Below are 24,363 nucleotides of genomic sequence, written 5' to 3'. Positions count from 1 at the left end.
AGCAGATTTACCCTTCTGCAGAGAGCCAAAGAGGCAGCAGAGAAGGGAAAGGTGTGACAGAGTCTCCCCTCTCATGAGGCCAGCACGTACACCAGCCTCACCTCATGTCTTCCTCCATTTTACAGTTGGTCACCAAATGAAATCAAAGATCCTGCATCTTGCAATGGCATAGCTACGATTTCAAGTTAGTATTAGAAGAAGGGAAAAGTAATTTTCTAAAACGTCCTGTGATTTTTAACTTGTTAAACTGACAGATCTCTAGTGAATATATTTTTGATAAATGTTCTTAGCAGAATAATCTACGCTTCAGTGACTAAGGACCTTAATCTACGCTACACTGTTCATGTTCTTGTTCAAACCCTCAAATATCTTTAAATCCCTTTAAAATCTTGTCAAAGCAACTGTATGTAACCTGCATGTCCCACGATCATCTTATCCATTTCCCTCCCAAATGAAAATTGTGTTAGAATCATAGAATCATAGAATAGTTTGGATGGAAGGCACGTTTAAAAGGTCATCTATTCCAACACCCCTGCAGTGAGCAGGGACGTCTTCAACTAGATCAGATTGTTCAGAGCCCTGTCCAGCCTGACCTTGAATGTTTCCAGGGACAAGGCACCTACCACCTCTCTGGGCAACCTGTTCCAGTGTTAATAATAATATTTATAGTAAATATTAGTTAATAATACTAATCTGATACTTACCCTGGAAAATACTTCCTGTATTGCTCTTTCTTTCCTCTAGCTCCCTGAACTGTAGCTTAATGAGCTGTAGCTCACTGACTGCTAAATATCACAATATAAGTTAGCTGTATATGTATATGATCAGTGGCCTTATACTATGTAGTACAGCAGAAAGCATTGTTTCCATGTAGTGACTTTGTTACACATCAGTTATGTCTGTAGCTATAACTGTGTGTCAGTAAGTATTCCTTGCTCCTTTGTTTCCTTATGGAGCTCTGTGTGTTAAGGATGCATGTTAGAAGATGCCTGACATTAACAGCAGTTTACACTCTTGAGTCAAATTCACTGTGTTTTTTCTCCTTACATCTTTTTTGTTTTAGCTAGTTGGTATCATGTTCATACTGCAGTCAGCATAGGTTCTCAGAAACTATTCATTTTAATAAAACTCTTGACATTCATATATAAGACTTAGATAATCAAGATTGGATCATAAAGCCTGAACAAAACTACATGAGCATATCAGCCTAGGTGTTTGGAAAGTTATAGACAAAGAATAATTATCAGTGTTTCTGTTCTACAGGAAGTATGCATTTGAAAGTCAAGTTCCAGAAATGGGTCTATTTCTACTCGTTAATGGCATGGCTTGACTGATGAAGCAGAATCTGATTACTAAATTTGTACCAGTACTAAGTGAGTGATGGTTACAATGGTTTAAGAGGACATTATTAGAATTAGAAACAGGCCTATGGACTGTAATGAACCACAGAATGAATGTCAGTCAGTAATGGGACACTGCTCCGAAGTTCACATTGGGTCATACCAATGGGGATACATACTACCTTACAGGTGCATCATAACATTTTCTCGTCACTCTCGACCTCACTTAGTGTAGTACATTAGACACTGCACTTCAAGAAAATGAGCGAGTCCTTCAGCCACAAAAATTATCACATCTCTATAAAACATGATAAGGGGAGATCTCTAAGGGAGATGGAAAACTGAGGGTACCTGTGGTACTGTTTCTCCAATCATGAAAGCTTGATGTGAAGAGGAAAAGAACAAACTGTTCTCCATTGAGAATCAGGTGAGAAATAATGGGCTTGCATTGCAGCACAGGAGAGTTGGGTTAGATATCAAGAAATCACTGATGGTAAGATGAGTTAAGCCCTGTGTAAGTTACCTTAGGAAGTTTTGACATCTCCATCACTGTAGATTTTAAAAATCGGCTTAGATAAACTTATGGAAAAGAAAATTCGTAGATGTAGCTGTTATTCTCTGAAAATGAGGATGGCTTAGGTGATTTGCCAAGGTTCTTTTTATGATTTAAAAATACAGAGTGACAATGGGTTTCACATTGCAAATCAGCCACTTTTTTAGCATCTTAGTGCCAGCAGCCATTGCTGCCTCAGTATAGGGAGTAAGTATAAAAATTATTTTAGAGGAATTCTTCTTGGGTCAACTTTACTTGCAGGAGCATTTCTGAATGTTCTGCAACAGCTGGAGGCTCACTGAAATAGCTTCCAATGTGAATTCATCTACATGGACACTGATGGGTTAGCACATAATAGACATAATATCCCATGTATCACTGAGAGTAGAGAATAAACATTATTTCAGTCACATGAGCACAACTCAGTTCAGAAACTGGCTTAATGTGAATTAAATGGTGCCATATAAAAACTCTTCTATCTTTTGATGTGCTTTCTTTGACTTGTTCTGGTGCTTCTCTGTTGCTAAAGTGAGGTTCACTTAGTCAGTTAACAAAAGTATGCTTCTATTCTTCATGGATAGCTGCTTGAAAGGGTTGCATCTCCACATTTTAAACTTATTTTTTTTCAGAACCTTCAGATGAATGCCATCATGTCCTGGTGTTTTACTGCTTGCATCTTTCTCACATTGCTCCATAATTTCCTCTTTGGATAATTCCAGTTTCTGTCAAGACCACAATGTGATTTCTTGTAGAAGTCGTCTTCTGAATATGAATTTGCATTTCTTTCCATAGTAAAAGCTGGTATTTTCCTTTAATTGCTTCACTTTCCTATTTGTAATCAGAGCAAACATTAAAGTTATTGCTTGTGAGAGAAGCAGGAGGTCTGCAATTCCTGTGGCATGCAGTGGAACCCATTGGGCCTGATTCTGCTGTCATGTGAGCTTCTAATTACTTTCTAATTCATAAGTCCAAATAGTTGCTCAAGATTTATAAAGGTTGAAATGGAAATTTGGGCAGAATTTTTCAGTGCTATCTTTTTTTTACTCCTCCCTATCCCTTTGGAATTTTTCATCTACCCATGCTGGAAGGATTAAATTTGTTCTGTTCAGGAATACATTGTTTCTGCAAAATGAGCTCTGTTCTTTCTAGTTGAATATCTAAGAGTGTTTCTAAGATTTTCAAAAGCATTTAAATTACCGAAGTCCAAATTCCATGACTTATGCTCATAAAGACCAGAATAACTCCAAAACTAGCTAATTTTCTCCAGCATAAATTAGTCTGCGCTGCTAGTTTCATGCTGCTATGGTCTGACTGCTTTCAATGCTAAGGATAGTGTGGCTATGTACTATACAGATGTGTAGACAGACACTAAGAATCAATGGTTCTCTTTTTGTCAATGTTTCTTGCTAATTGAGTGATTTATAGACAGTACATATGTGAAGACTGAGGAGTATTATAGTTCAGGAGCTGAACATTCAGCAGCAAATTGTTGTATTGCCTGACTGAAAGCAGGCGCATGAACCTGGGTATCTTGCATCCTTCCAAGGTAAGTGTGCTGACTGGATCTCATCTCTCTGACCCAAACGCCGCTTTCCTGCAAACGTGTAAAATAAAAATTTTTTGGACACCATAGGACAAGCAGTTTCTTCAAAGATACCTGAAAATACCCTGCACCTCAATATCCGCCTCAGATGCCACATTTGAAAATGTTGGCTATGCTCACTGATTGGCTGGTATGAACAAAGTACTGCTGACCTGCCCACCTGTTGCTATTGCATTTTTCATATTGCATGCTAGTCAGATTTTCATAATAGCTCAGAGACTGATTTCAAGGTGCTTGGCATCTACAGCTGATGCCATGTTTTCAGAAGTGTTCCCTGCCAGTTTGACATTGTGGTGGGTTCACCTGGCTGGCTGCCGAGTGCTTACCAAGTTGCTGTCACTCCCTCTTCTCAACAGGACAGGGGGGAGAAAAAGTCAACAAAAACTCATAAGTAAAAGCCAGTAATCATGAAGTACATACTTGTATCAGCAACAGTACATTCTGTGGAAGGACGAGGTATCTTGCACTAAATACAACCCCACTTAGGATTGTTTTAGTCGGAAACACAGCATCACTGGGATCCTGACAGAGAGTTGGGGTCTAAAGGCTTCGGAATTCCAGAGACTGATTTTTAGTAGCTTAAGCTCTACAAAAGTCAGGTTGTTAAACTTTACCTTCATGCTTTAAACATTTAGACAATGTTATAGCCCCGGCAAAGTTAAAGTGCTGGCAAAACCATACTAAATTATAGATTTATTTTTTTTTGAACAGAAGGTAGATATTAGTTCAAGCTGTAGATTTAGATCCAGATCCAAACCACCCCAAAATCTGAATATTTAAATTTAGATGATGATTCAGTCCGTTTTGGCATTGTAGACCATTTGCAATATACTGATCCAACAGCAGATTTTGATTTTGACATCCACCACAGTGATATTTGAGGATTTTTCATTAATTTTAGCTCATATTTGGTTTATTTTCTGCAATATTGGGAGATGGAGGAATGAATCATCTCAACAAATGCTTGAGTAATTTTGGGGGAAAGTGGCAAGTTATCTAAATAGTCCCACTAAATAAATGGTTATCTAAATAATATATATACAAGAGAAATAGTAATAAAGAACTTTACAGATAATATGGAACAAGCACAAAAGCAATGTCAAATACAGTCCTAGACATATTTTATATGTTCCTGTATAAGAAGTGTGCCAGTACAAAATGAGAATGAATTTTTTAAATGGTTCTCTCCTTTTAAACACCAGTTTAAATTCAAATTACAGTTTATACAGAATGTATTCCTTCTCAGTGTCAAAGAATAAAGGGGAATTTAAATTCTCCAAACCTGACAAGCAAATCCAAACTTCATTCACAAAACTGCAACATTACAGAAAAATTGAAAGATTGCCATGTTCATAAATGCTTCATTTTGTTCCCATAACCTGAGATAGCTTAATGCCAACTGTGATGCCATCGTTGCTGTGATTAGTTTGAAACAATTGAAATCAATGCTCTTGAGCTGGAGTAACACATTCAGACAAACCTAATTAACCTAAGAGCCTAAACCCTGTTGCAAATAAGGCTTGAAATATTTCAGGAGCTTCTATGGATGTCACAGAATAAATGTATTATCTAACACACGCGCATGGTGATATACAGCTATCTAATTCAACGCGTAATAGTCTAAAATGTTTCAAGTCCTTCAGTAGTGTTATTTTAATTTTTAAAAGTTACACTTTAAAGGTGCATTTTGAAAGGTAAAATGTCCATATAGCTGGAAATTGTTTTTAAAGTCCAACAGATTGTTCTACTGTTACATGAGTAATTTATAACTAACGTAGCTGACTGAAACATCAGTATTGACAAAAAATGAAATTTGAGATAACATATGATGTATTTTTTAATCCATAAAGTAATTTTTGTTCTTTGTATTCCTGCTTCCCACTGTGTCTGAAAGGGCTGAAATATATTCAGTTGTAATTGTGTAAAACTGAAAAAGCTACTTAGTACCTTGAAAAGCTTTCCTCATCTGTGAAAAAAAAGCTATGATATATATGTTTAAACCAAAATCGGTGACTAAAGCTTAGATTTCTGATGTTTTCATCTATAAGTAGAAATATGACTACCATTAATTGTATTTTTAGAAAGGTTGTAAGAGGGTTGGAGAGTAATGATGCAGTGGCTGAGGCCTGTTTTGACAATCAGAAGGTCTTGCTTTTAATCACAGTTTTAGGACCATGAGCATATAAAATAATTTCTATGAACCTTGGTTTTTTATCCGTCAAATGAAATTGGTAGCATCTTTTTTTTTTTTTACATAACTGAAGATTCTGGAGCAAGTTCTGTCTGAATGGACTTTACTGTTGAAGTGATCCATTGACTTCAAAGGCCTGCCAACATGGATCAGAGCTTGCAGAAGATTTTTATGGTACTTTAATTAGCATTAATAAGAGCAGGAGTTGGCATTTAATATTTGTATCATAACATAACATGATGGTAAAATAATAACAGATATAGACAAAGAATCTACAAACTTACTCCTTGCTCTGTGCTTAGCCCAAACAGCTTTAGGAGAACAAAAAGCCATGTGTTTCACTTCTTCCTCATTTGTCACATTTTGAGTGTCTAAGTTTTAGTTCTGTGAAAACAGCTTTTCACAGCCCTGGAAAGAAGATTTCATGTAAAACCTTGTTAAATTAATTTTAATATATTACTTCAATTTCATAGAATTCTCATAAACTCATTTTACACAAAAGCACATATCCACGAATTTCTAATGACAAATTCATTGCTCATAGCCTGTTACTGTGTTTAATAACATACACTTCCTCATAAGAGGAAATGGGACTGGTCTGTGTTTTCTCTGAATTGATCATATGTGCATGTTTAGAAATTGGGGGAGGGGAAAAAGGAAAATGAACAAAAAAAATGTGTATACCAGTAAGCCTTTTATAAGAATGAAGAAATTACAATATTTAAACTACATGTTTTCTTTTTCTTTGGTTTTAGGCAGAAAAACAGTAACCAGTCTTCTCCTATGGTGCCTGATTTTCTTGACAAACAAACAAAAAAGGTACTACTAAGTTTATATTCTAAAATAACATCACATTATAACTTCAAATTCCTGAGTCCACAGTTCTGCAGTGTGTTCTCTGCTGCTTGGCGTAGCCATCTAAACATGAAACCGTTAGTGATGTTTTGAAGTCTTTGAGACAAAAGCCTGCTTGCTAAGAACTTTAGTTCTGTAGAAAGACAGGGAGGTACAGTGAATAAGAGAATCAAAAGGCTGGAAATTTGCTGCTGAGAATAAATGCTAGCTGCTCCCTGAGGTGATTTGTCTGTGCACTTCACTTTCTACAGATGTTAGAGCCTCTTTTTCAGTAAGGACCTGAGGTTCTTTGGTAGCACTTTGATATCCTGCTTGAATTCAATATGTGAAATGGAGGAGTCGCTCTGTGACTTGGAGCACAGCATAGTCTTTGAAGTCTGATCCAATTTTTGCTGCTTACCATTTGATGTTGAAAGGATGAAATGGAGAAAATGTACAGTTTTTGCCAGTAACTCTGCTGAGCATATGTAAGATTAAAAAAACAAAATCCCTTGGATGATGTACTTAGAAATGTTAAGCAGATTAATACCTTCCTATAGCTTTTTTCTAAAGATACAAATTAACTATGAGAGGAAATCAGCATACAGTGCATGCTATGATTTAACTGCATGAGGAAAGAGGATAAATAAGTTAAATGGAAAAAGTAAACAAATGTTTGTGACATGGGTGCTAAGTCGGTGTTGCTGAAAGCCACAAGAATCATGTGTAACTTAAATCTAGCATTAGACATTTCACAGTCATAGAAAATAAGTTGTTTTCTGTGAGAACACAACTATAAGTTATCATGGCAGAGTGAAATCAATACATTTCTTATATGCCTAAACCAGCATTCTTTATTCCAGAAGGATTTGGATGAGATTTCTGCTTCTCCGTTTATTCTGAAACATTCATTCGAAATGAATGATTCACAATCAATTAGCCAATCCCAGTCAGTTGCAGACCATCAGTTGTCAGATCCCTTGAGATCCCATAAAAAAGGAGGTAAGAAATATAATAAAGTAACAGACATCTTTCGTTTACTATTTATAAGCTACATGTTGTCAGCATGTAACTTGCTTTATGTATTAATGAGGTCTTTTAACAATCCCTTGGAAGGCAGGAAACATAAAGAAACTAACTTTCTTCTACACATTTTCAACGTGGAAATATAAAAAAACCTCTAAGTACCTGAATGACAGAGACAGAAGTATAAAGATTTTTAAAATAATGTTTCTACTAAAAATATGGTTAATAACCTTGAAACACCCTTTTAATGAAATCAAATTGACTTTCAAGAGCTTCAGCTTTCCTTTGCCTTACAGCCTCAAAAGTGGAAGACAGTGGTGAAATCCCTCATGTTGGGCAGAATGAAAGACAACTTGTCTGTTCACACACATAAAGCAACACAGGAAAGTCTGCAATAATTTTACAATTTATGCAGCGTGTTTTTTATTTTATTTGCTGATATATTATTTTTGCCAGCGTCAGTAACAGTTTAAAAGCTTGAAGTAAAACATTACAGCATTTGTTGAGTTTTAACTGGTTTATCTTTGAATATGCCAGGAAATCATTATGTGTCAGAATACTTTTCTCTGTTATTGTAGTCATTGTGTCCTTGCAAATCTGTGAATACAGTCTTTAATACTAAATCATAGAATACCTTCCACAGTTTAAGATTAAGTAGGTTGATAATGTGATATCTGTAACTAGAGCCAAGATATAAATGATACTGAATTTCCAGGTTATTACTGAAAATTAGTTGTTTATAATTTTGGGCCACACATTAAAATTCCTATTTATATATTTAATGGGACACCTTTCATCTTGTAAGTCTACAAATATTTATCTGAATTCCTAAGCCCTAATCCTGCAATTTATGTGTTTAAACTTTACAGAGTTCGGTTAACAATTTACAATGTAAAGGTAAGAAGACAGGTATTTATAGTGAGATCCTTCTCTTACAGGAAATAAAGCAAACTCAATGTTTTTAGTTTTCTACGCAGGCATAATGTGTTTTCCATGCTAAAAACAGAATAGTAAGTAAACACAGCAGGTTGAGAAGTCCGTTATTCTATCTTCACGCATTTCTGTCTGTATGGGTTTTGAATCCATATTGTGGGACTGCAGGGGATGTGTGCATTGCTATCTTAAATTATTACGTGTTAAACAATAAACCTGTCAAACACAAATATCTTCATTGCAGCAAATCCTCTTGAGGAAAGCAGTCAGGGCCTGAATCTGCCATCCTTCCTCTCCCTGGATATTGTATGTTACCTTGCAACTAGTCTCCTTGATATTAAGGACGCTTCCTCTCCCTGGATATTGTATGTTACCTTGATATTAAGGACATTGTGTCTGAGGTAAAACAATTAGAGAGAGTAAAGCTGGCAGAATTATACCCTTAGCAAACATATAATTCAAAGCTATTACCCAGTAATTTAGAGAGACTTCAAAAAATGTGAAGTGATAGAAGAATAGAATTTGAAGAAGAGAGAAATGCAACATTGATCTGAGCTATTTAAGAAACATATGTGTAAATAAGTATGCAAATACAGAGAAGTAAGGAATTTCCTAGTTAAGCACAAAGATACTCAGATGATCATGTAAATCACACTTCCATGAGTGACTGTTAAGGAAGTAAACTTCCATCAAGGAAGTAAACATCTCCACAGAAGGAGACTCCACAACCTCTCTGGGCATCCTGTTCCAGTGCTCTGGCACCCTCACAGTAAAGAAGTTTTTCCTCATGTTTAAGTGGAACCTTCTGTATTCCAGCTTGTGCCCATTGCCCCTTGTCCTATCACTGGCCACCACTGAAAAGAGTCTGACCCCATCCTCTTGACACCCGCCGTTTAGATATTTATAAACATTAATAAGGTCCCCATAATAATGTAGGACTATACTACATAGGCTATTATTCACAGAAAAAAAAGCTGTCCATTAGGTGGTCCAAACAATGCAAAACCTGTTATTTTTCATAGTGAAGCATTATTCTGCAATGTTATAGATTGATTTTGAATTCTCTTTAAGTTATACCGCAGGCAGAACTAGTCTATCAGCCTGGAGGTAGTAAACATGGAACACAGAGGCCAATGGGGAAGGGATTGCACTGCAACCAGGTTTCTGCACTGGTCTATGACCCAGTTATGAAGCAGTGTTGTTTGCTGAAGGAGGGAGTCTGTATCCAGGCTTAAGCACAAAGGGAAGGACAGGCTGCTTATTTGTCTTGAGGCCTCGGTAGGTGAGGCTCTAGTGCAGTCAATGAGGGACAGTACACAAAAGGGAAAAAATGGCTGATATGAGTTTACATATTTTTGTATTAATTGAACCAGTCACTCACATCTTGTTATCCAGCTGTCTAATAACATAGGCTGCCCACTCTCAGCAGTAGACTGGTAAAGGAAAAACAGACCAGGAGATTTCCACAAAGATCCTGCAAATACTGTACTCTGGTAATTAGTACAGAAACAAAAGCCTCTTTTTCACTTCAAAAGCCTTTACACTGGTTGGTAGGAAGACTGAGTAGTATGGCCTAACTGCATGCAGTGCAAGTTAAATGTGTGCATGTGCTGTGGTTGCACAGAGTTGTAAGGACTGGCTCTGCACTGCCCAGGCATTCCCTTGTGCTCTGCCAGAGTGGTGTGGCAGGACTAGTAGCACAGCCAAGGATTCCCTCCAGTGTCTCTGCTGTGACACACTGCTTGGTACTATCCTTTATTGTTGGGGTGGAGAGGAGAATCCAGTCAATAGTAACAATTAAGCCATAAGTTAGTTCTTCTAGTCACAATAAGGTAGTACTGAAAGAATCAAAATAATATAAATATAATCTCCAGAGGCCAAGTAGTAGTATTAGACAAGATAAATAGTGATATTTGAAATTATTAACGAGGAATGCTTCATAGGGAATTGACCAATGTAGCTTTGCCTCAAAAGTAAATATGACTGAGGTTTTCTGAGACACAAAGGAAATATGTTTGTAGAAGTAAAGCTAATAGTATCTCTGCATTGACCAGAGGATGACATAATTCTTAATGCTTAAACAAACATTTTGAACAAGTGAGAAATAGTGATAGTGAGTATAGTCTCTGGCTACGGACATTCTCTTGCGGGAGAACGGTATAGGTTTTCTGATGATATTCAATTTATGCCTTGCACCTCACACTATTCTCTGCAATGTGGAAACTTCATGAGAGGTAGAGAAATGTACCAGGGTTCTGAGAGGTTTGGAATTATGCAATCTGGAGTGTCTATAGCCACAGTATGAGGCTTAGGTAGTGAAATTTGCACTATAGTTGTCAAAGTCACTAGCCATTTCCAGTATAGCATTTGATTTTAAATTCCTTAATCTTTTATATTCTGAAAACTAGTGGAAGTTAGGGCCTGGCATGTTTGAAGCTGGACTCCTGCAAGTCAGTGACCCATTTTGAATTATTTCCTTGCAATATGTATTTTTATTTCATGTTGCTAGTATTTCACTTCCTTTCTGGTAAATCAATCATAAAACTGTGATCTGGTGAGTGTAGCTGTGTTGGGTTTGGAGAAACATGTGAAGATAATCACTAGTTTTTGCACTGATGGAGGGCAAGTAGATAATGAAATGTGTTAAGTTGTTGCTTGATGGGGAGGAAGGCTGCTGTCCACCTTAGTAAGGGGTATTATAGGCATGGGAGACATTATTCCCAAAAAATTACTCTGTGGTTGTCATCACACAGATGATAATTGCAGGTTCATAGCCCTAAACTGGAAATTTAAAATAGCGATGAATTCATTAATTTTTAGGACTTATCTCCAGTTTTAAAGAAGTGATCCAACTTTCATTCTGTCAGGACCATAATCATGTTAAAACACCCAAGCCACAGAGAATATACTTAGGTGTCTGATCTTTGCTTCAGAGTACAGTTTTCTTTGAGCCAGACTTCATTACTGAAAATACTGTAAGCTGCCTCAATCTCATCTCTAGAGTACAGTCTTGATTTGATGTCTTGCACTTGCAAGTGAAAGGTGTGTAAATACAGGGAACTATCTTACTCTACATAGTAGTTTAACATCATAGCATAATTTTAATTCTGATGTCATTTAATTCCTATTTGTGCATTGTTTTAAAAAAGATAACAGCTACAGAGAAGCAATAATCATTAGTAATTTGGAAGTGGGGGTGCTTTTTATCCTTTGATTCACAGAAAGACAATATCCCAGCATGACTGTAATAGGTACTATAGTAAAGAACAGGCAGAATCTCACACAAGATGTGGTATCAAGATCTGGGTGCCTTGTAACCAAAGATGACATTTCACTTTCTACAAGTGAGAGGGCGATCCAAGACATTTAGCTGTTTCTCTCCATGTAACTCAGATTCCTGTTTGACTCCGTTATATCAAACCTTCCTTTCTAAATGAAAAACAAAAGCACATAATGTAGTGTGAAATGCTGCATGGACTTTCAACTAGTTGTCATTGGCAGATGAGATGATACTGACACATGGATGCCATTAATTTCAGAATCCTATCATTCAGGATTTTAAGTGAAAGAATTTGTAATCTATTTAGAATTATTTTTGGTCGTTTAATCAGGAGTTTCGTTTCATCATTTTTAAGCCCCCCACTGAGACTAATTTTACATTGAATGAATGTAAATCATAAAAAACTTGACTCTAGTCAGTAGAATCATAACAGTGAGCAGAAATGAGTCTCATGGTTATAAAAAAATGATAAGAAAAATTCCCAACACATCAGGGGTTTAAGCGTTTTGGGGGCACAGAACTGGGGTTCTTTGTTGTTTGGTTGGGGGTTTTGGTTTTGGTTTTTTTTTTTTATAATGGGTCAGGTTTGAGTTGATCATTCTTTTTCAAATAAAATGCAAATAAAATAACATGATCATGAGACAATCAGAATGTTACAGGAAACAATGAAAAGGCCAAGGTTGTGTTACATAGTATGATCTGATTGTACTGAGGATGCTGTAGCTATGTGCAAGGCCTATAAGATCTCCACAGAGGAATTACTAGCCATGTTGCAGTCGAAGCCTTGCACAGAGGAGCTACTGATGTGGTATGTTGTATAATGAACTTCCATTGAAAGGATCCTGCTGCAGTAGTGTTCTGTGGCTTTTGAGCCAAAATCTGGCTGGGCATGAGCAGGAGAAAAAGTAGCTTCTTTTTCTTTTTAATTAAAAGATTGAGTATCCCTGGGTTACTGACCTCTTCATAACTGAGATAAATGCTGGGCTTTGGGCTTAGTAAAAAGAAATCATGTTTCCAAGTCATTCATTTTACCTTTCAAATGTAAAAGTAGAAATCATAGGAAGAAAAAGATATTTTTAAGAATGTCTCTTGAGAAAATAAGCTGAAAATAAAGCTATGTCTCAAAGCAATCATTATTGTTTCTATCATTATAAGAAATTATAATCACCTTTCCAGGGTTGTGAGGCTGTATATTTATGCAGATAGATTTTGGTGGTGCAAGTAAGCCTGTTACTGTGCACTGCATTGCCCGTGGTGGGTCCCTGCAGGAGGCCGCAGGAGGGACCATCACCTACCCCTCCCATGAAAAGCCTCCACTTTCTGGATTTGTGCTGGGTGGGAGCCTGTTAGCTTCACTAGCCATTAGGGTAAAAAACACAGCACCTCAGTTTCAGTATTTCTGTCCTTCACCACGAAGTTCCAGTGTGGATTCAGAAAATCTGACTTCAAACATAAGTGAAATCAGTTGAACTTCTCTCAGCCTTCTGTAAAGTTTTAAGATTAAACTGGTGCTGATGTTATTGGTATTCTAAACTGGTTCACCCTTAGATACTTCCTGTTAAACCTTTTGCTACTCTGTGATGGCATGATTTGCAGACTACATTTTGCCAAAGTAACAGAGCAACAAATCTGAAAAGAAAGTTTTTCTTTACTGCTCAGCTTCTTAATTGTTTTTGCCCCTCTAACAGACAAAGACACAAACAGTGACAAGTGATAAATACAAGCTTTGATTTGTTAAACACATGTTAGCTCTCTCTTTAGCCCTAGGCAGTGAATTTCATTATAGGCTAGTTTACTTCTGGCTTGGTTATTGTGATTGTTTCCAATGCAAAAATATTTGACCTGCAGCCATGACTGATTAGTATCGAAGGTGAGAGATAAAATCAGATGCAAGTAAACTGCACAGATAAACTGTAGTAAAGTTCTTGAGAGACAGCTCAGTACTTGTTCTGTATATAACAAGTTGAAATTCAGCTCATAATGGCCGCAGTGCAATAAAAAAGGACTGCAGATCTCTCTCGTTGAAATATTGAAAAATAATAGTAAAAAATATGAGAAATTTAATAAAGTTGAATAATATATACACAATAATGCTGTGCCAAAAAAACCCAAATTTTAATAGGGGTTCAGTTTCCCCTCTTCACACATAATGTCTACCACTGTCTTTCTGATCTATGCTGCAGTTCACCTGCTTTCTGTCTGCACTTTCTATCCATGACATACAGGTTTGTCCGAGCACTTCTTTTTGCCATTTCTTTGTTGATAGTTAAGCTTTTTATCATGCAGTGCTTCACCATTCTATTGTTGTTGCTTGAAATTTCTCAAAGCATTCCCTAGCAGCCCTGTTTTTATTATTTTTCCACAGTTACTGGTGCTCTGAACCAGCAGCGTATCTCAGATGACTGATCTACTCAGGCAAGCAGTGTGGTTCCAAATTCATTACTCTCCTGTTTTTAAAAAAATGCACAATTTTATATAAGTAAACTTTGTTTGAATAAGTACAGTAGGTACAGAGCTTTGAGGGTACACACAAAGTTGTCTCCTAAGAGAATAACTATAATAATATTTTCACAAATTATATTTTTTATTTTGCAAAGAGAGACAATTCAGAATTTTTAAACTTTTCCCTACTATCAGAAAACTTCAGATAGTGTCTTCATTTCAGGTTATTTTGTAAGAAAAAGACTAACACAGTTAATCATTGGCTTTGATAGAGCTATGATTTCATCTGCTAGCTGTATGTTAGCAAATAATTTCTAGTTCTTTGCTAATATTTAAAAATGTGAATTCACTCTACTGAATACCCCACAGCTAAGTAGTAATAGCTGGATTTTAGATCTTTCTTTCTAGAAGAGACTGTATGTTTTCCTGAGTTATTTACATTTTTACAGTTCTTCATAGATACTATGAAGAGAAAACACAGTGATAAAAGCAGTAACATAATTAAAGTGATGGTGACAGAATGGTATGTGAGGTATGGGATAGCTCAAAAAGTACCATAACAAAGCAATTTCTGGAAAAAAAAAAAAAAAAAAAAGATTTTAAAATCTTATATACTTTGCATGTGTTCAGCTATTTTTCTGTATTCTAGTTTGGGTAATTGTTCTAGTGGATTGTGATTAACTGCCAAGAATCATATACAGCTTAACAGAAACCCAAACCATGGTACATAATTTGCGTGGTTGATCAATATAAATGGCAAAAAAAAATGTCTCTGACAGGTAAGGGATAGATACTCAGGACAAAATATTTGCAACCATGTATATGAAGATCTGGAGACTACAAGTTACTCATAGATACAGTTTGATAAATAGATGTTCCATTTAGTAAATCATGAACTGGCTGTGAAGCATTTGGGTGGAAAGAAATTGCCTTATATCAGTTATTCATTAGCTGTGCTCATGACAATGATTGTATTCCTTGGCTCTCCGTCATTACTACTCTCCACTCACTTCAAGTATTTTATGTTTCAGTTCTCTCATGGTTAACCATTATAATTTATTATAATGGTTAAGTTGAATACAGCAATAACAAATACTAGCTTGTAGCAGTAATTAGTAGCTTCCAGAGCTCATTTCTGTCCCCAGGCAAGGATAGTCTTTCTTGGGGATCTTCCTTGCTTATGGAGAGAATTGCTGGGAGCCAGTTGTGTTCATGCATTGGCTGATGTTGGCAATACACCAGAAAAATAATGTCACACTCCCACCTTCCCTGGTTATGGCACCTATCCTCCAAGGGCAGATAAGAATACCAGAATCACAAGAAGTATTGTTACTGCTGCCAGTGGGAGAAAGAGAATCTTCTTTCCTACATGTGCTCAGGCAGACATCAAGCGTATCTTAGCCTTGTCGTAATGTATATGAAAGAACAGTTTTATGAATTCTAATATATATTTTCCTAAAAGTATCTTAGTACCCATTCTTTAATGTTTGTGTTGCCTTGATCAAATCAGTGTTTTATGTAGAAGCATAAGCAATGAACAGTGTGAGAAGGCAGGAAACACAACTATATAATTACTACGTATCACCTCTCGCTTGGCGTGTTGGTCTGCCCTAACAACCAGGCTAAGTTTGGTGGGGAGGATGCAGAGATAGCTAACAAGCTGAACAGTGTCCAGAATACCCATGGAAGACCTGGTCATCTTTAACATGTCCTTCTTCATTTGACTCTCTTACATTTTGTAAGGAATCAAATATAGAGAATATGTGTGATTGCTTGGTATTTAGGTTGGAGAGGTATACCAGTTCTTTACCTTCAGCTGCAGCTAGTTGTTTTCTCTATAGACTACAAGGTACATCTTTGGTTCTTTCTTTATGGCTTTGTGAGTGTAGTGCTATTCTTGGGACTCCCTCTCACTGGTGTCCTTATGTTTACCTCATGCACACATACAAAAGTCACATTCAGAATAAGGAAAAAAATATTACATTATTCCAGCCTCTTTTTGTAGTGCTGGGATTTGCAAACACCAAAAATGCCTTCCAGCAAAGTGGTGCAATTGTTTTTTCTACATTCTTTTAATGCTGTTCTTTACTGCATAATCATAGTTACGATAAAGAGCATGACTATCAAATTAATAACAGTAAGCTTGTGGATATTAAAAGGCTTATTTGCAAAAAGAAAAAAAAAGTTTGCTGCAGCTCTGCAAAAAAACTGGAGCTAATTTGAGTAGCAGCATATATGGGTGTAATTTTAAAAATTCAGAACAACCAGCTGCTATAGTTAAAAATAGGTAAAAGGGATATTTGTATAACAAAAATCTTTGAGCTGTTGATTTGTTTTCAGAGGCAGGTGAATATATATGAAGTTGTTTTGGGTTTGCGTGGCAAGGTTTTGGTAGTGGGGGAACTACAGGGCTGCTTCTGTGAGAAGCTGCTAGGAGCTTCCCCACGTCCGACTCAGCCAATACCAGTCGACTTCAAGTTGGACTCCAGCCTCTGGCCAAGGCTGAGCCCATCAGTGATGGTGTTAGCACCTCTGTGATAATATATTTAAGAAAGGGAAAAAAAGCCTGTGCAATTGCAGCTGGAGAGATGAGTAAGAATATGTGAGAGAAACAATTCTGCAGACACCAAGGTCAGGGAAGAAGGAGGGGGAGGATGTGCTCCAGGTGCTGGAATTCCCCTGCGACTTGTGGTGAAGACCATGGTGAGGCAGGCTGTGCCCCTGCAGCCCATGGAGGTCCATGGTGGAGCGGATATCTAGCTGCAGCCAAAGCAGGACACAACACCAGAGCAAGTAGATGCCTGAAGGAGGCTGTGACCCCGTGGGAAGCCTGTGCTGGAGCAAGCTCCTGGCAGGACCTGTGGCCTCTGTAGAGAGAGAAGCCCAGGCTGAGCAGGTTTGCTGGCAGGACTTGTGACCCCATGAGGGACCCACGCTGGAGCAGTCTGTTCCTGAAGGACTGCACCCCATGGAAAGGACTCACACTGGAGCAGTTCGTGGAGAGCTGCAGTGTGTGGGAAGGACACATGTTGAAGTTCATGGAGGACTGTCTCCTGTGGGAGGGACCCCATGCTGGAGCAGGGGAAGAGTGTGAGGAGTCCTCCCCCTGAGGAGGAAGGAGCGACAGAGACAGTGTGTGATGAACTGACCACAAACCCTATTCCCTATGCCTCTGTGCTGCTCAGGGGGAGGAGGTAGAGAAAATCGTGAGTAAAGTTAAGCCCAGGAAGAAGGGAGGAGTGGGGGAAAGGTGTTTTAAGATTTGGTTTTATTTCTTATTACCCTATTCTGATTTAATTGGTAGTAAATTAAATTCATTTTCCCCAAGTTGCATCTGTTTTGCCCATGACAGTAATTGGTGAATGATCTCTCTCTGTCCTTATCGTGACCCACAAGCCTTTTGTTATATTTTCTTTCCCCTGTCCAGCTGAGGAGAGTAATAGAGCAGCTGTGTTGGGCACCTGGTGTCCAGACAGGGTCAATTCAGCACAGAAGTTCAGATCTGCATGCTGTCTCCCCTAATACCCTGAAAGAGAACAGGTAGAAGATTCTAGTTTGGGTTCACCCCTCATATTTTGCTCATCAGACTTAGAGACTAAGTCATATCAATTTCTTTCATCTGCTGTTGTCCATGTGCTTCAAATTAATTTTTCATTCATAAGAAACTGATAAATTGGAAGTAGTGCTGCTCTTAATCTCCTCATAAGGGTCTGCCCCTTGCAGTGGTATTCAGAACAGCTGTTAGGTCGAGTCCATAGTATATATCAGTTTTCTATCTATCTGCTGTATCAAGGCTCATGCTTTGTGCCTTTTGATCATTGATTTAGAGCCCAAGAAGGGTGAATTCCTCAGCTTCATATCCGAAGGAGGTTAACTGCTTTAGAAAAATTAAATTTTACATTAGTAGATTAGATATTTTTATTTGCAAACTGTAGTCTATTTTAAAACGTTCCCTGGGAAGAACATAGTCATCACAGAGAGCACAGGTAGAGACCTCTGAGAGCACTGCAGATGAAACCGGATTTTCATTATTGCATTTCATCATCATAAGGAACTTGCAGCTTTAAACTTTTTAATTCAAAGGTTGCCTACATGGTAGTACCACACAGCACAAGCTATCATGACACACACTGAAGAAAATCACTGTTAGTTCACTAAAGTCCCTCTTCTCACCCACAAAATAAACATGCACAGTCAGAAAAGCAGTAAGTATCAGTCACTTTGTAGCTTAAATTCTGTAACTTGTTTGTAGAATTGTAGCAGTTTGTGGTGTGACTTGCAAGGATGGGCAATTGTCCTCTTACTTCTTACTGCTTGTTTCCAAAAAAAGAAACAAACAAACAAACAAAACCCAACATGTAGGAAAAAAAGAAAAGAAGAACCAACCTAACCTTTTCTTGGAGTAGGGAGTATGTCAGCAGGGCAGAAGACACTGTCTATGGCAGATGAAACTGTGCAGAACTTCACATATAGGGAAAAGGAGTGAGAGACATGGACAGGTGGCGTTGAGTAAAAAACAAGCCAGAAGTGGAGTGGAGAAGGAATATGCCATCAAAGAATAGAACCCATTCAGAGAAGCAAGATAGAGAAAGGAGAAAAAAGAGGATGCGATGAAAAAATGATTTTAAAAAGCCAATAGAGTTTAGTTTCAGTAATGACAGAACACTTGGTATCCTTAGCAATGAAATGTACTGCTGCTTTCTGTAGCACTGCTTTTCTTCTATCTAGTTGCTAAAGTTTTTCAGGGAAAAGTTTAATTCTATCTCTAGAGCATTTGAAAGGAGCACATCACTTTGTTGCTGTAGGAGAGGTATGCTTCATGCTCTGTTTTGAAGGGCAAAATCTTTTTGAAGGGTAAGTAGTACTTACTGAACTATTTCCTTTGCAGTAGTGCCAGTATGGATGCATCATTAGTTTGCAATATTTTACATCATTGTTTGCAACATAGTTTTTCATTATGCTTAGGAAGTGTCTCTGAAATGGTGGAGCATTAATTGGTCCAAAATCTTTGAAGATAAAGAACAGACCAGATGAAATAAGGGAAATTTTCCCTTGTGTAATACAACCTTTTCTTCACTGACCCTCTTTTATTTCTTATTTATGAATTTTGATGGCTATCCAAAACAAACAAACAAAAAAAAAAGAGAACAAAGAATGTCCAAACATACTGTCACATCAGGAAAAGAGACAAGGTAAAAAACAAGACTCCAAATAGCACAGTCAGTTAAGCAATTCATTCAGCTTTTGAACAACGTTCCAGAAATTAACTGAAAAAAGAGAAATTGAAATTACCCTCACTGGACTTCGGGCACTTACAGTCTTACATTCTGTACTTCACTGTCACGTCCAGTGCAGCCATACACCAATAATGCCCTCTACCTTTTGAAAGTTACATTTGTGAAAATGTCGATAATTTCAACAGCATCTAAATAAATCAGTCTTAAACTGCTATTGCATGCTGGGTTAAATTCTGCCATGATTTTCTTTGAGGATTATATGAGGGCCACTGAGACCATGAATTAAGCAATTTGGTTTTAAGTGAGTCAGTGTTAGCTTTCAGGCAGTTTCTGTCTTTGCAGAAAAGGTTTGAAGAATTTTTCAGTTTTATTTCCTAATGTTAATTTGTATTCCTCTGTTTGCGTCCTTCTCCTTATTCAATGTTGAACCTAAGCAAGAACTTACATTTTTTAATTTAGGGGTGTTTAGAGTCAGGCCTGAATTCATTAACCTGTGACTTTCTGCATCGTATCTACCTTTCCAAATGCACTAGAATTTTGCCAAGAGTTCTAAGTCAAGTTCACACTCTTCTAGAGCTTCTTGTGGTAGCTGGTTATCTCTTCTTTAAGTCCTATGACTATGCAGGGTCATCTGAAGCAGAACAAGATGTGCCTTGCTTTCTGGACATGATTCTTTAAAAAGAACAGCTTTCAGCTGAATTGATAGCTGCTTCTGAGAACTAGGGCCAGATTTATTCTTTGAGTTGGCAGACAATTTAAGGTCAGCCTTTATCAGTGGATTATCAAGATCTTTTATCCCTTGTTGCTGAAAGAGGAAGTGTGTCCCAGATTGGTCTCTGGTTAGAGCCTGTAGCTAGTGAAGCAATAACACAAGACGACTTTGGAAGAAACCATATTTTTGTGTTCTTGCTTATGCTCTGTTAAAAAACAAAATAAAAGAAGCGGCAGATGACATGCATACTCCCTCAATATTGTAAAATAAATTCTCAACAATAAGAACATCACTGGCTACCTTTGGATTTGCAGTTCCATTTACCGTAATCAGAGAAAACCAAACTCGGAACAGAGAATGATAAAACTCAGCCAAAGAAACCTTGGAGGGGCTCTTTAACATGGAAATACTGAATTTTTACTGAAAGGTAAAGATATGTAAATTTGGGTTGACTGGAGGAACATTACTACCAGCAAAGTAATAAGCAAACATTACAGGATGCATTTTCAGTAGAACATCATGTCAGCTTATTAAGAGTTTCCAAAAGTCATTTTTGGGCAGAAAAATAGAGCTACAGTTTCCAAAGCATTCAGTAACTCCCTAAATGACTGTCATTTTCTGGTGAGTATTTTAACTTTTGCCTTGGAAACCTGTCTGCTAATTTTGATGCTTGGGAAGTAGCTGAGTTCTGAAAATTATCACTAGTATATACGATCTGTAGGAGAGCTGAATCTAACTGTAAAAGAGGTTGTGTCCACCATTTCCTTTGCAACCTAACTGGAAGATAGCAGGTGCTGGGTTGGCACAGGGCAAATGCGTCTTGTAGCCTCTCAAAAGGTGTAGCAGGGGAAGATGTCCCCATATCTGCAGAGGTTTCTCCAGTTCAACATCAATAACTGAAACTGGGAAAAAGGAGAGGATATGTGAGAAAAGGGAGGAGGTTTTTCTCACAGACTGCAGCCTTTTATCCTAGTGGCTTTCATTCAGGTTTGTGCTGCCCTGCCTTAGAATGATTCCTATCCTGGGACAAGTAGAAACAAAGACACAGAGCTGGCTCTGCATACAACAAACAAGCCTTCTGTGCTAGGAGTGTTCTCTGAAGAGGCCGCAGGGCAACTGGAAATTTGGCCTATTATGCTCAACTTCGTCATGCATCCTCATGCTACACCATGAATAAGCATGGCTGGTCTGTAAATCTAGCTCATTGTATCTGGATTACATTTGTTAAACTAATACTTGGGGTTTTGTCTGGCTTTATTCATACCAACATCAGAACATTGAGTAAGAACGACAAATCAGAAACAAAAAACACAAACATTTGAAAATATTGCTCCCACAGATTGGAGCTCCAAGTGTGTTTTATATAAACAATTTGAATTGTGGCTGGGTTTTTGACCAGATTCTTTCCCCTGAAAGACCTTTTGAAAGAAAAACAAACTGAGCAAAACAAGTTTTGGTGGGATGGGCCTATGCCTGTTTTCATGTAAGCTGATGACAAAGCTCAGAGCAGGAAGGCAGCAGTGTGCTGGAATCTGGAGTACATTGTGTTCTGCATGTTCCCAGCTGACTTGCCAGGAGTGATCTAGAACTGAAACAAGGCCTTCTTTTTACTAGGACACAGGGAAAGAAGTCATCACTAATCTAAAACAGTTCAGCTGTTTGAAAACAATAGATGTTGTTAATTTGATATCCTGATTACGCCTTGTTCTCATGTGAATGTGTGGCCTGTGTTGCTGGGCCAGGAGGGTGAGGGCTTTTGAGAACCGTCCTTTCTCTTGTATGGCCCATGAAAGCACTCTATATTCTACCACTATACCTTCTATCTGCTTCAGTGTGTGTATATAACATCATGGGGGAGATGAGGAAGTGGCTGGCTTCAGCCCTTGTCTACCGGGAGAACTGACCAGCCACAGGAGTCTGGAATGAGTTATAGCCCACCCAGCTGTTCAGTGTGACTCCACCATCACGCAAAGCCTACAGAGTTCAGCTAGCACTTGCAAAGGTGCTTATGAAGCTGTTTTCAGTGGGCTAGTCCAAGATAATTTTCATGTGAATGTGCCGTGTGTCATGGGATTGCAGGGAAGGAGGCAGGTTTCCACATCCTAGTGATGGAAAAAATGGAAGGTGAGGCAAAATTTTGCTTGTAATAGCTACTTGAATTTATTTTAATGGAGTCATTTTCATTAAATACTTTGATGCAGTTTCTGTTAGGTGCTATATCAGTAAACAGTGTCTTCTACCTGGAACAGAGGTGAAAGTGGAGTCCCACTGTGGAGTATTGTGCTTAAGTTTCAGGAAGGGAGACTGGGTAAAAGTGATACAGATTATTAATGGTATTGCTTGTCAGGATTTTTATTTAGCCTCAAATTTGAAAGCTACTCCTTTATTTCTAAACCTTCACATTTGCATCCCTTTGATATGAAATACTTGTGAACTAACTGGAGAACAGAGCTGTGAGTTCGGTAGCCACGAGATACTTGATTTATTAACATAGATTTTCACGAGCTTGTGTTCAACGTCTTCTCCTTCTGCATATAAAAAATGTAACAGTCAGAGGCAGAGGTTGGTGATGAAGGGCCCAGTACTTTAGGGTGCAGCAGTGGTTATCCACACATCTTGTTTGAAGTCCATAACAGTCTTGCCTAAATAAGACCATTCAATGTGAAAAAAGATGGAAATGTGGATTCCAAGTGACTACTGAGAATTAGAAGTTTATAGTACAACTTGAAAAGTAAATTGGGTTGAACAATATAGGCAACTGCATAGCTATGAACAGACTTCCCTATTTGATGTGTTTCACGTTTAAGACAAAGATAATATATCTGTGTTGTGAAACAGTAATGAGCAATAATTGTGATGTAAGTACATAAAGTATTTAAGCTGCAATAACTAAGTGCTGCATTGTCCCCTACAGTGTCATTAAGACACTTAAAGGGGAAATTTAAATTACTTTGAAGGCAGTCTATTACCTAGTTATTCTAAACACAATTGTGGGTGTACAATTGCTGTTCAGATAAGTAATACTCTACTAATGATGCCTTTGCAAATAACTATGAGAAAACATTTTAATTTAATTGCATAGGAATTCCAAAATAATATTTGTGGTATTTCTTAGATTCCTGGGAGTTTAAGGACACTGATGTGCCTTCTTTTTGGTGTATGTGTATAACTACAGCCTGCAGATTTCTGTGAAACAGATATTGTATTTTTACTGTAGTCTTATGGAGGAAGGCATCTATAAAAAAGCCTGCTTTAATTCAGTGGAGTTAGCAGTCTCCTCATAGGAGAAACTAACATGCACAGAACTGGCCAGTTAGGCTGTATCTGCAGTTGGAAGACTGAAAATGTAACTGTACTGCAGATGTATGCCAGCAAACCTCCTTGCTGCAAAGGCATCTCATCATAGTAAAGCATTTCTTAAAGCAGTTTGGCAGATGGAATGAATTATTCTGGTCAAAAAAATAGCAATATTTCTAGCTGAGGACTTTTATCAACCCAGATGATGGTAAGAAATAAATGCATTGATAGCATTTGCTGGTCTAGACTAGGCCTTAAACTAAACTATTGTTCAGAGCAAGGGCCAAATTTCTGTTTCTTTTACTTATGAAACTCTCATTGCTTTCTCAAGGAAGCAAGCTGTGGACCTTCTGCTTGGTGTGCACCCAAGGAAGTCATGGTCTTGACACAATCGTTGTACCATAGGATTAAAGAGCTCAGGTTTTCATTTGGTATGAACCCTGCCAAACATGGCCTCATGTGATTAAATTTAAGGAGGAGTGTTCTTTTCTCTTATATGACATTTGAATAAACACCAGTATTTAGTCCTCTAGGTTCCTAAGATAGCCGAAATAAAAGCAAAGTTCTAGAAATACAACAGGCTGTCAGGCTACTGGCCTGTACTCAGAGCTTAGTCAAGACAGTGGAAAAGGTCTATGGGATAGAGGGAGTAAATGGACCCAGAAGTACCCAATTTCCCTGAAAATGCCTTTTCTGATACTGAAGAGCCGTTCATTTATTTTTTTTTTTTTTAACAAGAACATTAGTTTTCATGTGGTATTTCTCAACAGATACAGATTTTCTGATTCTGAAAGGTAGAGAATGGATACCCCATGCAGGTATCCAGGCTCTGGGGCATGCAATGTGGTTGCAACTGCACCGTGTCCTCCCTCCACCTCTCAGCATAGCAGGAGCCATCTATAATTTCTTCATTTC

At 37.8% G+C, this 24,363-nt stretch overlaps 1 protein-coding gene across 1 annotated transcript in view; it reads left to right on the top strand.

Annotated features, from left to right (window-relative positions):
- The window catches only part of MYO3B (myosin IIIB), a gene marked incomplete at its 5' end in the record, with an annotated part of 167,784 nt that overhangs the window by 117,191 nt on the left and 26,230 nt on the right, over positions 1–24,363 (top strand). The window contains 2 exons of the mRNA XM_029087165.1: positions 6,443–6,506; positions 7,385–7,523. Coding sequence (XP_028942998.1) covers positions 6,443–6,506; positions 7,385–7,523 — 203 coding nt within the window. The remainder of the gene's footprint in view (positions 1–6,442; positions 6,507–7,384; positions 7,524–24,363) is intronic.

The sequence above is a fragment of the Antrostomus carolinensis genome, unplaced genomic scaffold (genome assembly GCF_000700745.2).
Source record: "Antrostomus carolinensis isolate BGI_N321 unplaced genomic scaffold, ASM70074v2 scaffold4791, whole genome shotgun sequence".
NCBI classification, from domain to species: domain Eukaryota; kingdom Metazoa; phylum Chordata; class Aves; order Caprimulgiformes; family Caprimulgidae; genus Antrostomus; species Antrostomus carolinensis.
The sequence above is the reverse complement of the archived record's forward strand: the minus strand, read 5'-3'. Positions and strand labels throughout refer to the sequence as shown.